At 38.7% G+C, this 15,129-nt stretch overlaps 1 protein-coding gene and 1 long non-coding RNA gene across 3 annotated transcripts in view; both read left to right on the plus strand.

Moving 5' to 3' along the window:
* LOC116733285 (collagen alpha-1(VIII) chain-like) overlaps window positions 1–12,346 on the plus strand; it is a 21,969-nt gene extending 9,623 nt beyond the window's left edge. Inside the window, exons 2-4 of one of the 2 annotated variants that reach the window (XM_032584082.1) lie at window positions 11,193–11,255; window positions 11,348–11,476; window positions 11,913–12,346. In XM_032584082.1, the coding sequence (XP_032439973.1) occupies window positions 11,193–11,255; window positions 11,348–11,476; window positions 11,913–12,193 (473 nt within the window). In that variant the 3' untranslated portion in view covers window positions 12,194–12,346. The remainder of the gene's footprint in view (window positions 1–11,192; window positions 11,256–11,347; window positions 11,477–11,912) is intronic. The other variant, XM_032584083.1, reaches the window with a different exon arrangement.
* On the plus strand, window positions 139–4,409 carry LOC116733290 (uncharacterized). Its single transcript, XR_004341993.1, has 2 exons — window positions 139–273; window positions 3,669–4,409. It is a non-coding gene; the product is annotated as an uncharacterized LOC116733290 (long non-coding RNA).
* Window positions 12,347–15,129: the final 2,783 nt, after the last annotated feature.

Below are 15,129 nucleotides of genomic sequence, written 5' to 3' on the forward strand. Positions count from 1 at the left end.
AAACAAAGCTGAAACAGACCAAAAGCCAGATTCTGGTGCTTAAAGAGAAAGGTAAAGTCTTTTTTTATATACTGGCTTAGCACTTTCTCTGATGTTTATGAAACCGATTAAACTATTTTTCATTTATATTTTATCTGGAAGCTAAACCACTCCAGGTGGTTTTCAGTGTTGGTTTGCCTGGGGATGCAGCCATTGGACCTGTCAACTTACCCACAACCTTAGTCTACACAAGAGTAATAACAAATGTGGGCAATGCCTACAACCAGCTCACAGGTAAGTCGATTTGTTCTTTTCAATAATAACTATATTTAAATAGCTTTTTTTCATCTTTTAGTAGGATGAAAATATTTTAAAAAATTTACTTTGTTTATCAAAAGATTTTGCTACCTGTCCAGGAGCAAATGAATATTCATATCATGAGCTTGATTGAAAAGAGTCTGTCAACCTATTTCTTTTCTACAATTTCTAACATAATTTCATTAATTATTCAGAGTGGTGTGAGCAGGGTTGTAAATGGGATTCAATTGTAGCATGCCTAATTAGTAACAATTAAGGCAATGAAAAAAAGTTTTAAAAAAACAAATGTTTTCTGACAAGTTATCCATTTTTTGAACAACTGCCTGACTTTGGTTTGTTCCATTTTGTAATAAGTAAGGTCTGCCTCCTCAAAATCCGGTGACTATATCTAATTTTATTTTATGTGCGAATTAGTCAGTAACATCCTGGTGTCAGTCAGCGTGCGGTCGCGCCTCGGTCGCCATGTGCTCCGGTGCGATCCGATCCTCCGGTGTGCAAATACAGAACATTTAAATTTTACCTTCCAACATATCCAAACCTTCTTCCACTGTTTGATGCGTACAAAGACAGTTTCTGGTGCTATAACAGGCGATACATCAAACTGTCTTTCTCCATCACTATGTTCCCTCTACTACAATGTTTCTCAAACTTTTTCTGGCTGAGGACCACTTAACCCATGTAACAAACACTCATGGACCATCTAACCTGAAATTGTCCCAGCGATAGCACGTCTTACATATGAAATTCAACCTGAAATAAAAACATAAGTTTCTTAACTCATTTATTGTTGTTTTCTTTGTTCATCCTAATGAGAACAGTGATGCTGTTTGTAAATGGGACTGGCCGCGACAAAGCCATGAGCATGAAGAACCAAATATTTAGTTATTTACAGATTCTAAAAGTGTCTAAGCTTTCCAATGATGTCAAACACATGGAAATAAAAAATAAGTCATTCTTTACTACCAAGTATTGTGTGCATTATTTACATTTAGGGCTTCTTGTGATTTAGAAGCACAATAAAAAATAGACTTGAGCTGCTTCAGCAGAAACAAAAAATCATGTTCTGCACCATTAAATGTAAAAATGATCCACCAATTTCTACCAATTCTATTTATTTATAGTATTCTGTTTAATTTAATCATTTTTAATTAAATAAAAATAGCAAAACCTGTGGATTTCTAAGCAGAACATCATGAGCAAGCAAAGTCATAAAAAGCAAAGAACAGTTCTCACTAACTGAGTCGAGTCCTACTGCTCACCGCTTAGATTCAAAGGAATCCAATCGTTAGTGAAAACAGCAGCTGTGACTCAACTGCCTCTGATCATATAACATTCCTGGAGTTGTTTTCTTTCCACCAGTATCTGCAGTTCGTCTTTCATTTCGAGTGACCTGATTTTAAGCCAGTTTTCTATTATTATTTTTAACACTATTCTTTGGTAAGCTAGCTGTAGCGTCGTAGCCCTCGTCACGGCAAATAAACGGTTGTTTACGTGCAGTATCTCGTGGACCACTATTGGTCAGGGGACCGCAGTTTGAGAAAGATTGCTCTACTACAATGCCATATTTGGACTTAGACTGACTTTATTGTCATTTTGCATGCACAGGGTGTATACAGAACGAAATTTCGTTGCATACGGCTCAGGACAATGTTTTGAGGTTCCAATGTTATGAGGTTACTCCAGAATAAAATAAAATACAATATAAAATATAAAGTGCAGGACTGACAGTAAAATAGAAGTTATTTAGCTCTGTACATGTGCAAGGTATGAAGTGGAGACCAGTTTTTGAGTGCAGTCCAGTTAAGAGTTCAGCAGTCTGATGGCAAGTGGGAAAAAGCTGTTTCGGAACCAGGTGGACCTGCACCGGATGCTGCGGAACCTCTTTCCAGAGGGCAGCAGGGAGAACAGTCCATGGTGGGGGCATGAGGGGTCACTGACGATGTTTCGGCCTCGGGACACGCAGCGCTGGGATGAAATGTCCTGAATGGAGGGAAGGGGGGCCCCGATGATCCTCTCTGCTGTCCGCACCACTCTCCTCACGTTCTTCCAGTCGGAGGCGCTGCAGCCTCCACACCACACAGAGAGGCAGCTGATCAGAATGCTCTCTATGGTGCTTCTGTACAACGTCTTGAGGATGGGCGGGGGCAGGTTGGATGCAGGTCTTCTCATCCTCTGCAGGAAGTACAAGCGTTTCTGTGCCCTCTTGACCAGAGACGTGGTGTTCACAGTCCAGGTGAGGTCGTTAGTGATGTGCACCCCCAGGAATTTGGTGCTGCTGACCACCTCCACAGCCGAGCTGTTGATGAGCAGTGGAGCGTGGCTGGGCCGGTTCTTCCTGAAGTCGACGATCATCTCCTTCGTCTTGTCAACGTTCAGGATCAGGCTGTTGTCTCTGCACCAGTCCACCAGCTGCTCCACCTCCTCTCTGTAGTCCAGGTCGTTGTCGTCTCTGATGAGGCCCACCACCGTTGTGTCGTCCGCGAAATTCACGACGTGATTGGTGGCGAACCTGGGGGCGCAGTCGTGTGTCATCAGAGTGAACAGCAGAGGGCTCAGGACGCAGCCCTGAGGGGAGCCTGTGCTGAGGGTGATGACATCGGAGGTGCGTTGTCCGATCCGGACTGACTGAGGTCTGTTGGTGAGGAAGTCTAGCAGCCAGTTGCACAGGGGGGTGCTGAAGCCCAGATGTCCCAGTTTTCCTGCCAGAGGGTAGGATGGCAGCGCCCTGTATGGCTGCGGCTGCATGGGCTACAATGCCATATTTGGACAATTGTAGACATGAAAAAAATACAAAAAAACAGAAAGAAGTAACAAAACACTCAACAAAATTTTTAATCTCAAAAATTCTCCAGAAAAAATTAGGACATTTCTGAGATCCAAAAGTCTAAATTTTGCAACAACAGACATTTTAAAGTTTTTCTTAGAAACTTTCAGAGATTAATCTGAAAAGTTTAATCTCTGAAAACTCAATTCCCTGAAAAAACAATTTCATAACTATTTATGTTATGTTATGTTTTCATTCCCTGGGGCATGCTGTGGTGGCGCAGGGGGTTAGCACGCCCCACGTTTGGAGGCCTTAGTCCTCGACGTGGACGTCGCGGGTTCGACTCCCGGTCCCGACGACCTTTGCCGCATGTCTTCCACCCTCCTTCCTGTCTGCCTACTGTGGAAAAAAATACGAGCCACTAGCGCCGCAAAAACGCTTCGGAGAAAAGAAAAAAAAAAAAAAGTTTTCATTCCCTGAAAAAACTATTTCAGGGAATGCAAGCCACTATGTAATACAAAATTAGGAGTGTAAAAACATTTTTTGGAACAATAAGTCAGAGTTTTTGACAAGGCAACAGAATTTATTTGACTCAATGTTTCCACAGGTATCTTTGTTGCACCTGTTAGAGGCATGTACCACTTCTCCTTCTTCTATCATGCTGGTGGAGAACGTGCAGTGAATCTGTTCCTCATGAAGAACCATGAATATATTCTGGCGAGCTCTGATCACATGACTCTGCTTGATGGGGCTGATAATGGAGGCAATGCTGCCTTCTTGGAGCTGCAGCAGGGAGACCGGGTCTACGTCCAGCTGGAGGCAAACACACATGTTTGGGGAAACAGCTACACAACTACTTTTAGTGGCTTTCTTCTGTACCAAATCTGAAATAAGATTGATGTGATCATTTGAATGACTTGAACCTACTAACCAGACAGTGCGCCAATGCCATGGTTAATGTTCTTCAAATTATAATTAAATTGAATGAAAATGATCCATCCAACAGAACTTGCTTTCACATAACATGAACGTCACCCTGGAACATCAGTGAAGGCCTTACTTTGAAGAAAAGAGCCTTGCTAACAAAAATATCAGAGGTATAAATGCCAAGAAAAATAAAATATGTATATAGATACATGCAAAAAGCCATCCAGAAAATCAATAAAAGGTTTGAATTTATGTAATTCAGGATTTTTCCAGAATTATTATTTTTTTAATAAAATCTGAGGGGACATTATGGTTTTATGGTGTTTTAATGTGTGTATAAATGGATTTAAGTTTGTTGATAAAGCTTGAATTGACATGAACAGAAATTACAGTCAGTCAATAAATAAAAATATGCATTCCAGTGAGGCTCATTGTCAAATTAAAATGTAATGTGGTGTAATATTCAAATTTTGAATTTCATGTTTTCATTAAATGTAAGTGGAAAATCATAATTAAAAGAAATAAAGGCTTTCAAACATCCATCTGTGTGCAACTAGTCTACATAATGAGTTTCATTTACTAATAAAGTTCCTGATTAAATGGACTTCTCAATAATATTATCATTTATTGACTGGGTCTGTAAATGAAAGATAATCTAAGAAAATAAAAAATGTACTTCTCAAATTATTTTCATTATTTTTTACCAAACCAACTAGAATATGACTGAGTGAACCTTAGACCAAGACCAGGTTGCACCAACCTTGGCCACATTAGTGGCCAAAAAATGCTGCCTTTAACTGGCAATGACACTGATAATTAGGCACTGATGTTCCTCCATACAAATAGGGGTGGGTTTATACTCGAGCGTGTGTGTGGATTCTACAAAGACAAATAAACAAATACAAAATTATAACTACTAATCTATAAATACTCTTTTCACAAAGACCACCAAAAATATCCACAAAGGGAATAAACATGATCAAAGTCTACCACAATGCTATGAAGTTGGTTACCTGTGATTCGCTGACTTTAGCTATAAAAATGTACATCATTACCAAACATAAATAGTAATCAAACCTGCCGATAACAGGCTCATGACAAAACATACACTACAAGTAATACACTTAAAGAAGAAAATGAGAACCTCAAACAACAACTGTACAACATCACGTTGAATCAAGCTTAGTCATAAGAGGCTAGCAGTTAGCTCCTCAAAATATGCAGGCGAGTAGCCGAAACGACCATGATATTTTAAAATACAGAATGTAAATACAGGGTGAGTCAAGTGCAAATCATCAAGGAAGAGTGATGGATAGAATCCTGCTTGAGCAGATCAGGGAGGAGCCACATGCACATGCAATGTGGTGCGTTTTTACAGTCTGATTAACTTCTGAGCCCTTATTTCCTCAATAGGTTAAACTATCTTCTCCTCTATTTACACTATAACAAGTAGATTAACACAACTTTATGTTGTGCATTCTTGTTTGGCTTTCTCTGTGCTGTATTTATTGGAGACTTATTGAATGCACCACAGAAGCCCGAGCCTGACCTGAACAGCGAGCAAATGACTTTGGATCAGCCTGGCCTTAAATTTGGGTCCGTTTCGGTTCTGGCTGTAAATTTAAAGTCTTCTTAACGGAGAAATTCCTGATAGTGTTACCTACGCAAAATGGAATGACTCACTTAGGACCATTCCACACAGAGACATTTGAAAGTGGATCTAAAACAGGTTTTTTGTTGTTCAGTCCGTGTGTCTGTACGGATCCAATGTTTTGAGAAACCAGGTGAGAGACTTTTTTTTTTTTTTAAATACTGGTTTCATCTCTCTCTGTGTGTATGCCAGTCATGTCGTTTTTTAAACAATACCATAGTAACTCCATCTTTCTCACTATTCCCAATGTGCCTCACTCTCACAAATAAACATGGTGCCGTCCGATGTTGATTGGGGTTTTTTATGTCATTCTTTGGTTTTGTTATGCCGCCACAAAGTGACCTGGCATACCTACTACAACATTTTCAATAATTCTGCATCCTGTCGTGAGGACGCACATTTCATTTTAATTGTTAACAAAAATTTACTGTGTTCATCTCTGGCATCTCAAATTACTTAATCAGGTTGAGAAGCATCCTCTGCTTTTTCATAGACTTGAGTCTTTCTTCCTGCATGTCTGCCTTTGCCCAAGATCCTGCCAGGCCAGCAGACGCATAAATGTCCCTACTACACCAAAAATAAATAGTTCCACACTCTCAGTCACTCAAGAATCCCGAAGTCAAGTTTATTTGTGCGGAACATTTTCAGCAACAAGACAGTTCAAAGTGCTTTATATCATAAAAAGTTTTAGTGAGAACACCAGCAGCAGCATCCTGGATCAGCTGCAGCTGGAGGATTGATTGTTTAGGCAAAGCTGTGTGGCAGTAATCAATGCGACTGATGAGAAACACGTGGATGAGTTTCTTTAGATCTTTCCTCTAATGCTGGAGATGTTCTTCGGGTGATCGAAGGCCGATTTTGTTACTGTCCTTATGTGACTCTGAAGGTTCAGGTCAGAGTCCATCACTACTACCTGATTCTAGTTTCTAGCTGTAATAACTGAAGCTGTGTCCTGACTCTAGATCAGGGGTCTCAAACTCCAGCCGCAGTCCTGCAACTTTTAGATGTGCCTCTGCTGCACCACACCTGAATATCCTAATTAGGTCATTAAGGGTCTGGAGAACTGATCTACAAAAGGAGGAGGTGATTAAGCCATTTCATTCCAGTGTTTTGTACCTGTGGCACATCTAAAACCTGTAGGACTGCGGCCCTCGAGGACTGGAGTTTGAGACCCCTGGCCTAGATCTTTCCTCTTAAGGTCCAAAGTTGATAACTTCAGTTCATTTTTTTCTTTGCTTAGTAAACATTTCCATTGATAATAAAACTTTAAACACTTTCTACATATCAACTTCCTACTTAAGCTCTAACCTCTTTCATATTGTAACAGCTTGAATTTATTTCCTAGTTTTAGTGAGAACAATGTTCCTGGGGTCTTCCAAAACCACAATATTGTTTCATTAAGAATAATCCATGTAATAATAATAATAATAATAATAATAAATAATAATAATCAAAACACTGTTTGACTCTGTCCTGTCTCATCTCACTAGAGCACCATTGAACCAGAGGTAAATGGGTCTGGAGAAAGTGACAAGCAGCATTTCTACTCCCTCTTGTGTTGACAAGTTGCAACTGCAACAAAAACATCAAATAGTTCTGACAGTGTGGGAATGAGGAAATGTACTGCTGCCTATCATCATGTTACCCAAGTATTAATTTACAAAATATTCACCTGCATATTTTCACCAGTCACAAATGAAAGCCTGTTGCCTTTTCCTCAACAGTGTGAAGCAGATTCTCAGTCTTTTACCCGACTGTGAGGAGATTAGCCTGTCAGGTTTTCTTTCCCTTGCTTTTCTTTTCTTTTCTCTTTGTTAGCATTCTGGACATGGAGATGGTGGTTCTGACTGAAGTTGGAGCTGACTGCTGTGTGAGGACTGGGCACAGTGAATTTTGGGATGTGGGCTAAAACCACAAGCTCTTTGTTTAGAAAATGATGAATTTGAGTTTCGCGAGATTTGTGTATATGTGAAAGGCTGCAAGACTTGATTAAACAGAGAAGGAGCAGAAGCCTCGTGTCCTGTAACTGTCAAGGTATTTTGTAGTTATGTTTGAAATATTTTGTAAATTTATTGCTTATGGTCTTTTAATTACATAATATTTTGATTTAGAGTGGACGACGGAAAATGTATCTGTTAAAGACCTCCGAGGTGGCAGGCGGCCACGAGGTAACGGTTGTGAAAGCATGAGTCACTTGTTTGTCTGTAAACGTATCTATGTCTAAAGCTTTGTGTTTTATTTGTATAGTTTTCACGGCATTTAATAAAAAGCCCGTCTAAAGGAAGCCGTGCCAGTGTTGCCACTTTGGAGCTAGACAGATTCACGTTATCTATATAAAAAAGTTAAAATTTGTAGCATAAACATTACGGCACATATTAAAATATTTCAGGATTTCATAAGAGGGTCAAGAAAGAATCAACAAATATAGTCAGACGGTTTCCTGGGTCTGCTGCCTGTGGATGGGACAGCTTGTGTTCTAGTTTAAACGTCAATGCAGGAAGGTTTTGGCTGATTTTTGAAGTTAGGAAAAGGAGCAAAGCTGTTGGCTGAGGATCATAAGTAGACAGAAATTCTGGTAAATATTCTTTTTCTGTCAATAAATCCTGGAATTGTTAATAATTCAGATCTATGGCTCTAATGGTATTCATATTCTCCCAGGTGGGCCCCATTGACCTCCAGTCATCTTTGCATTTAACCTTTAACAACCATTACAGCCCCGTCACTCTACGGTGACACAGGATGCAACACAAATTACAAAAAGCAGTGAAAGTCAATAATCAAAGGAAACTCAACTAAGGTCAATTATTGATTTTTTCATTTTCTTCCGCTTCAGTTCCTTGGAAACACAAGCGGTGGTAAAAAGACTTCAGCGTTTCCAAACCTAAAACAAACACAAACACATCCTGTTATAGCTCAAACAACAAAACCACTCCTGTCTAAACTCAAAGACTCAAAGACTACAATTACTAAACTCTCTTGCCGGCCACAAAACAAGGAAGAAATTAGTCAAAAGAAAATGGCACAGAACCCCTAACCGAACTCCCCATCCAAGCATTGGACCATACAGAAGTTCAAATGCCAGAAATGAACCAAAAATGAATTTACAGCCACACTGAGGCTCACCTCGGCTGCTGCCGCTGCTTTGGGGAATGCTGAGGTCAGTTTTTAATCAGAAAGCGCAGGAGCACCGACTCAACACAAGGGGGAGCCAAATCCCCACTGATCGCGTATTCATGAAATAAACAGAAAATATACCCACGGCTGAAAACCCCACCTGTCTAGAGCTGCCTTTGATTTATAATAACTGGAACATATGAAGCCCTTTGAGCTGCCTTGTTGCTGAAATGTCCTATGATAATTAACTAGTACAGAGTTATAGTTAACTAGACCTACAGTAACTAAATGACGAAAACTGAAGCTGAGAAAACATGTTCGTTTATTGAGACTCTTGAAGCTACAGCTGACAATAAATTAACAGCCGTTTGGGAGCCGAACTTCTCATAACTAGCTCATTATGTTTCCTGTAGAGTGAAACAATATTCAAGCTACTCATACAATCACAAGTATTACAAACATTCATTAAATGCAGTATGAGGGGCTGCTCAAACCAAAGTAAAACTGTAGTTGTACTAGTGGTACGGTCTGAGACAGCACAGAAGATGTACAAAATTATGGAAAATGGAAAATTATGTCTGAGTTTTTGCTCTATATAAATTTTCACGTATCCAGGAAATTATTGTGTTATTAATCTATTCATTCACTCACTATAAAATGCATATTTTAATCTCCTTGCTTCAAGCAGTGAGTAAATAAAACGGCCAAAGTCCAGAGAAAAGTATTTTGTCAAAAAGAAAGTCTGATTCCTTGGAAGAATAGAAAATCAATAGTTAGACATGTTGAAAATGTAAACACTGGAGCTCTTCATCAAAGATGAATCTTTTTAAAAAGAAACAGAAAAAGAAACAGCAGATGTTTGAACCGTTGCTCAAGCAGCAGTTTGAAGAAAAAACATTTATATTGAAATGTGCTGAGGGTGTGAATACTTTTGGGCTACACCACACAGCCAGTGTTACTCAACTCATTTCCAGTCAGACTGCTTTATGACTTAAAGCAGTGGAAAATCTTTCAAAGGTGGATTCTGTCCAGATAACGGCAGATTAAAGTCCCACAATTGAGTAACTTGGTCAAACACGGCAAGTAGATCAGGAAAATAACCTTCAGTGGAACGGTGACTGTAAAAAAAAAAACAAACAAAAAACACCCAGAGCTCCAGGAACAAAATTAAAATGTAATCAAATCATTTTACAGCCTCCACAAACATGACAATAAAATTCACACTGCGGATTTCTGTTGTATGTTTGATACTTGATGGAGTTTGATTTTGTACAACAAGGCTGTAAAGGAGGTGCATCTAAAAAAATTAAATATGAGGTAAAAAAAAAAAAAAGATTGTCATTTTAAAACGTGAAACTCGTTTTAAAATAACACATTTCAAGCCTTTATTTGTTGTAATTTTGATGAGTAATGTCTTACAGACATGAAAACCCAGAATTGAATGAGTAAGATTTTGTTTTTATTTTTTTTTTTACATAAGATCAATGGGACATTTTAAACAGAAATGTTAAAACTTTTGAATAATATTATTACTACTGACTGACTTCAGTGCCGATGAAACTTCTAGCTGAGTAAATAAGAGACAGACAGGAACACAGCTGTCTCTTACAGCAACACTTTTATTCTACAGGTGTTGCTGCTTATTGTTCTACAATATTCCACCTCACTACACCAGTATTCATAAAACAATACCTGACATAGATTAAAAACAAAAAAAAGCTTCTTGGCTTTAAATTTCCTGGTAATCAGACGGCGTCCAGACTTTGTAATATTGTTCAAAATGACTGACTTTGTTAATGAAACTTTTTAATAGCTAAACAAAGCAATATTATACTTGTTGTTATAAAACAGACGGGAATATTTTTATCTGCATGAATCTTTTTGAAATTAGGGGTGTGGTGATATAATTTTATCCTTTTCTCTATTTTAAACTACATTCAATATTTCAATTATTGATTTAGATACAGAATTGTATTCATGATGATTGTTACTCGGCATGAGTAACAATCATGCCGAGTAACAATACACATGATACACATGAAAATACACATATTTTCATGTGTATCTCTATGAAAACTTAGTGCCAACACTGATTTACAAAACATTTTCAACACTGCAAAAGCACTGAAAAAATAAACAGAGTATACACAACGTGGTTTTTCAGTAGTTAACCATTAACCAGATAACTTGAGGCTTTATAAAAACACCAAACAGCATCCAGTCAGTCAGAGTACTAGAGGCAGCGTAACAGAACCAGGATGACTTTCAGTGTGTGGTTGTTAGTGTGTTTCTGTGGTTTAACTTTGGGCCAGGATGTTTTACCTGAAACAGAAGTTGCTACTGAAATCGGGTCATGCTTTCCTGACATGTGTAAGTTCCTCAAAGAGTTTGGAGCCATGAAAGCTAAACTAGAAGCTGTGGAAACAAAACAAGAGAAAAGTGAAGCCTTGGAAACGAGACAGACGGAGACTGAAAACCAGCTTCTAGAACTGAAGAAGAAAGGTAAAGTCTGCTTTTGGACATTTTAAAGACATATATTATTTTTAAAAAAGGGAAAGTTTACAGCTATATTTATACTTTTTTTTTTTTTTTAGATGCAACCAACATAGCATTTAGTGCTGCAACTGGTGGCAGTGGACACAATGGACCCTTCGACACAGAGACAACCTTGATCTACAGAAAACTAATAATCAATGTGGGCAATGCCTACAATCAGCACACAGGTGGGTCATTCTATTATTAACAATACTTATTGTTACACAGAAAAGAGGGCTCTAGCCCTTGTTTTTTGTTGCCAGCCTATGTGTCAGATGTGACGGACGCGCTTGATGCATCAAACGCTCCAAAATCTTCAAATCGCGCCGCGCTAGAAGCTCAAAATGCAAAGTGATGAACCGTGAGGTGCCTCCACATAAACCGGACACGTCTGATGATCAAAGCGCATCTGATGTGAACGCACTATTAAGACTGAGACTAAGAGCATATCCAAAGCTAATGCTAGCCTATCTGTGCTAATGGACAGCAATCCATTTGGTCAACAGCCTAGGCATGCTAGTCAGCAGCCTCTCCAAAGTCAACGCAAATGAGTAACCTCCTTAAATAAAAAGACTGAATCGTGTTTTATAATATTTATTAAACTTAAATCTTGTTTTTCCCCAGGTATCTTCGTTGCACCAGTTCCAGGCATATACTACTTCACCTTCTTTTATCATGCCGGAGGATCACAAGTTCTCAGTCTAGCCCTGATGAAGAACAACGAGAAAGTTGTGACAACCTATGACCACAAAACATCACAAGATGGAGATGATAGTGGAGGCAATGCGGCTTTGCTGCAACTGCAACAAGGAGACCAAGTGTACGTGCGGATGTATGCAAACAGTCACGTCTGGCAGAACGACCACATCACCACCTTCAGTGGTGTTCTTCTGCGTCCACTCTGAAATAAACTATATATGCTATGCTACTATACGCTTAACATATAAGCTTTTTAATAAATTTCTTGTCTCCAAACTAAATTTACTGTTAACAGCCATCGAGTCATTTATTGTGTATGCACAAGTGGGAATGAATCCAGAATTCAAATTGTACCCAATGAAGAATGACCTTGGAATAATTTCTGCAATAAACCACTAATGTTTACAATTTTTCTTTACCTCTGACTTTCCGTCGCAATTCTGACATTTTAAAAAACGGTTGAGAAAACAGAAGAATGTCTACAGGACTTTTTATTAGCAGATTATGTGAATGGATCTGACGGTACTTATTGGGGCCTGCCATGCAAAGCAATGGCAGGAACCTATTGCTATTCTCCCAATTCTTTATTTTTCTTCCGTAACCGTTAATGCGGCTCATACTGCTGCGTGCACACCTACAAATGAGGTATCAAAACGTGCAGAAAATTCACGCCATTGGAGCTATTACTTTTGGTGGGATTCGAGGTTAACATGGCGACATAATTCGCAAAAAATTACGAAAAAAAACCCATTATAAGTCAATGGGAAAAATCCTACAAATACCCTATTTTTGAGGATTTTCTGTGTCGTCACGAATTCACATAGAAATGCCATTCAAATTTCATTTTGTAGATACGTCCGTGATCTCTTCGAAAGTGAAGACGGCTCGTCGATACCAATTACGGTTTGTCCACAATTTGTCTCTAAGCGACCCAAAGTTTCTCATTTTTCCTAAAATTAGAGTGTGAATCTTCCTGAGTGCCCCTCTGCTAGAGTGAGAAATGAAGACAATTTTTCACCCCAAAATAATTTTGAAATCGCCATCACGCCTACAAATATCGCACGATTGGTATCAAAATCGGTCCTCACATTGATACGCATGTCTGCTCCGGTAAAATGTTTTTGAAATTTATCTAGACCGTACGGTTTTCTGTCACGGTGCTTCAGAGCAAAGTCATGCGACAGGATTTTCTGAGGCTGTCTCAGGCTCTCTCCCATGTATTTGACTACAATTTCAGATCTGGGCACAACATTTCTTTCTCTCATCACTGTTATTGCTGTGAGGGAGGTAGAGACATGAATCTCGGGACTATCGCAGAAGACACATAGCCCTCTCATACGCTTCAAACGGTTTTCGAATATGTATTACGGTTCCCGAACGGAAAGGATTTGTTCCCAATGCTTTTTTTCAGTTAAACTGGCTGGCTGAAACAGAGTATTCTCTGCCCCAGCCTCTCTCACTAACAATTCACACTTTGGTGAGAAAATTATTTACCATAGCAACGGAACTCAAGAGGCTATTGGCTGGTGGTTAGGACTACAAATACGCATCACTGTAGTTCTATCTATAGTGGAACACTCAGTTGAAACAGATCAGGACTGAACTGGCCTTTAGAACTACCTGCTGCTATGGGCTGTATATAACTGATTTAACTCAGTAACTGTTACACATGGGATTAATTTGGAACTTTAAAATTAAGCATAATGAAAATTTCAAAATAAAAGCCTTGAATATTTTTACATGATGTAATTGCTCTTTTTGGCTTTATATGACTTTTTCATCCAAAGCACTGTTACACATGGTATTAGTTTGGCCCTTTGAAATGAAGCATACTGAAAATTTCAAAATAAAAGCCTTGAGAATTTTTACATCAGGTAATTGCTCTGTTGAGCACTATATAACTGATTTAACCCAATGACTGTTATACATGGGATTAGTTTGGACCTTTGAAATGAAGCTTAACTAAAAATTTCAAAATAAAAGCCTTGAATATTTTTACATCATGTAATTGCTCTTTTTGGCTTTATTTGACTTTTTCAGCCAAAGCAATGTTACACATGGATTTAGTTTGGCACTTTGAAATGAAGTTTTACAAAAATTTCAAAATAAAAGCCTTGACAAAAATTTTAAATCATACTGAATGGTGCACGTCCACCTTACTTAAAGTTCTTGTGATTCTCCACATGCTATTGATTACATTGCAGCGTTCTTTAGCATTGATGCTAATTTCTAGCATGACAACGCTGGGCCCAAATCGACGGGCACGGTTTGGCAGGCCCCAGTTAAATTTCTTCAGAAATTTTCTAGTATATGTTGTTGTTGTTGCAACAACAACAGGCCTAAATCAATGTATGGTTTCTCTTAAATGACTGAATTATTCACTGATAAAAATCTTTATGCCTCTCAAGACTTTGTAATTAAACACATTCTGCAGAACAAGCCTGTTTGGATCTCATTTGTAATTGGTTTAAAGTGTGGGGCGCGCCCCCTGCGGGGTGCACAGTGCCATTGCAGGGGGGCGCAGGAATCGGTATAGATGAATAATAAAAAAAACAATTGCACAAAAGTGTTTCACTGTAAAGATGGTTTGTAGTTTGTTTTGTTGCAACCTGAAGTGTGAAATAAACTTCAGTGGAGTTTGAAAACAAAATGTGTGTATAGGTTTATGTCTGGTTGAACGATGTGTTGATTTATTTTTTCATTTTTGGAGGGGATTTTATTGTAATCCATAGGGAGGCCCAGAAAATCTTTGGGAACCACTGATTTAAAGTCAAGTGTGTTTGATGAACATAAATATCGAGTCTGAACAGTTTTCTTGCATGTGTATTCATGAAGTAGAATTTTGATTGAACCATACAAAAAAAACCATCTCCAGCAGGAGGCGCTATTGTTAAAGAAGAAAGTTCATTGCTTCCTCCTGTACATGCTGTCCTGATGTCCAACACCTAAAATTCTGTATTTTGCAAAGAGGAAACTGAAAATATAAAACACACAACAGAGAAACATAAAGCTCATCTTTTTCCACTAATCGCAGACGATCTCCGTCATTCCAGGCTGTCCACTAAACTTTACCAAGAACTAATCTTGTGTTTCCCTGTCCAGTCCAACAGCACCAATATTATGTCCACAGTCGATTCATTAT

The sequence above is a fragment of the Xiphophorus hellerii genome, chromosome 14 (genome assembly GCF_003331165.1).
Source record: "Xiphophorus hellerii strain 12219 chromosome 14, Xiphophorus_hellerii-4.1, whole genome shotgun sequence".
NCBI classification, from domain to species: domain Eukaryota; kingdom Metazoa; phylum Chordata; class Actinopteri; order Cyprinodontiformes; family Poeciliidae; genus Xiphophorus; species Xiphophorus hellerii.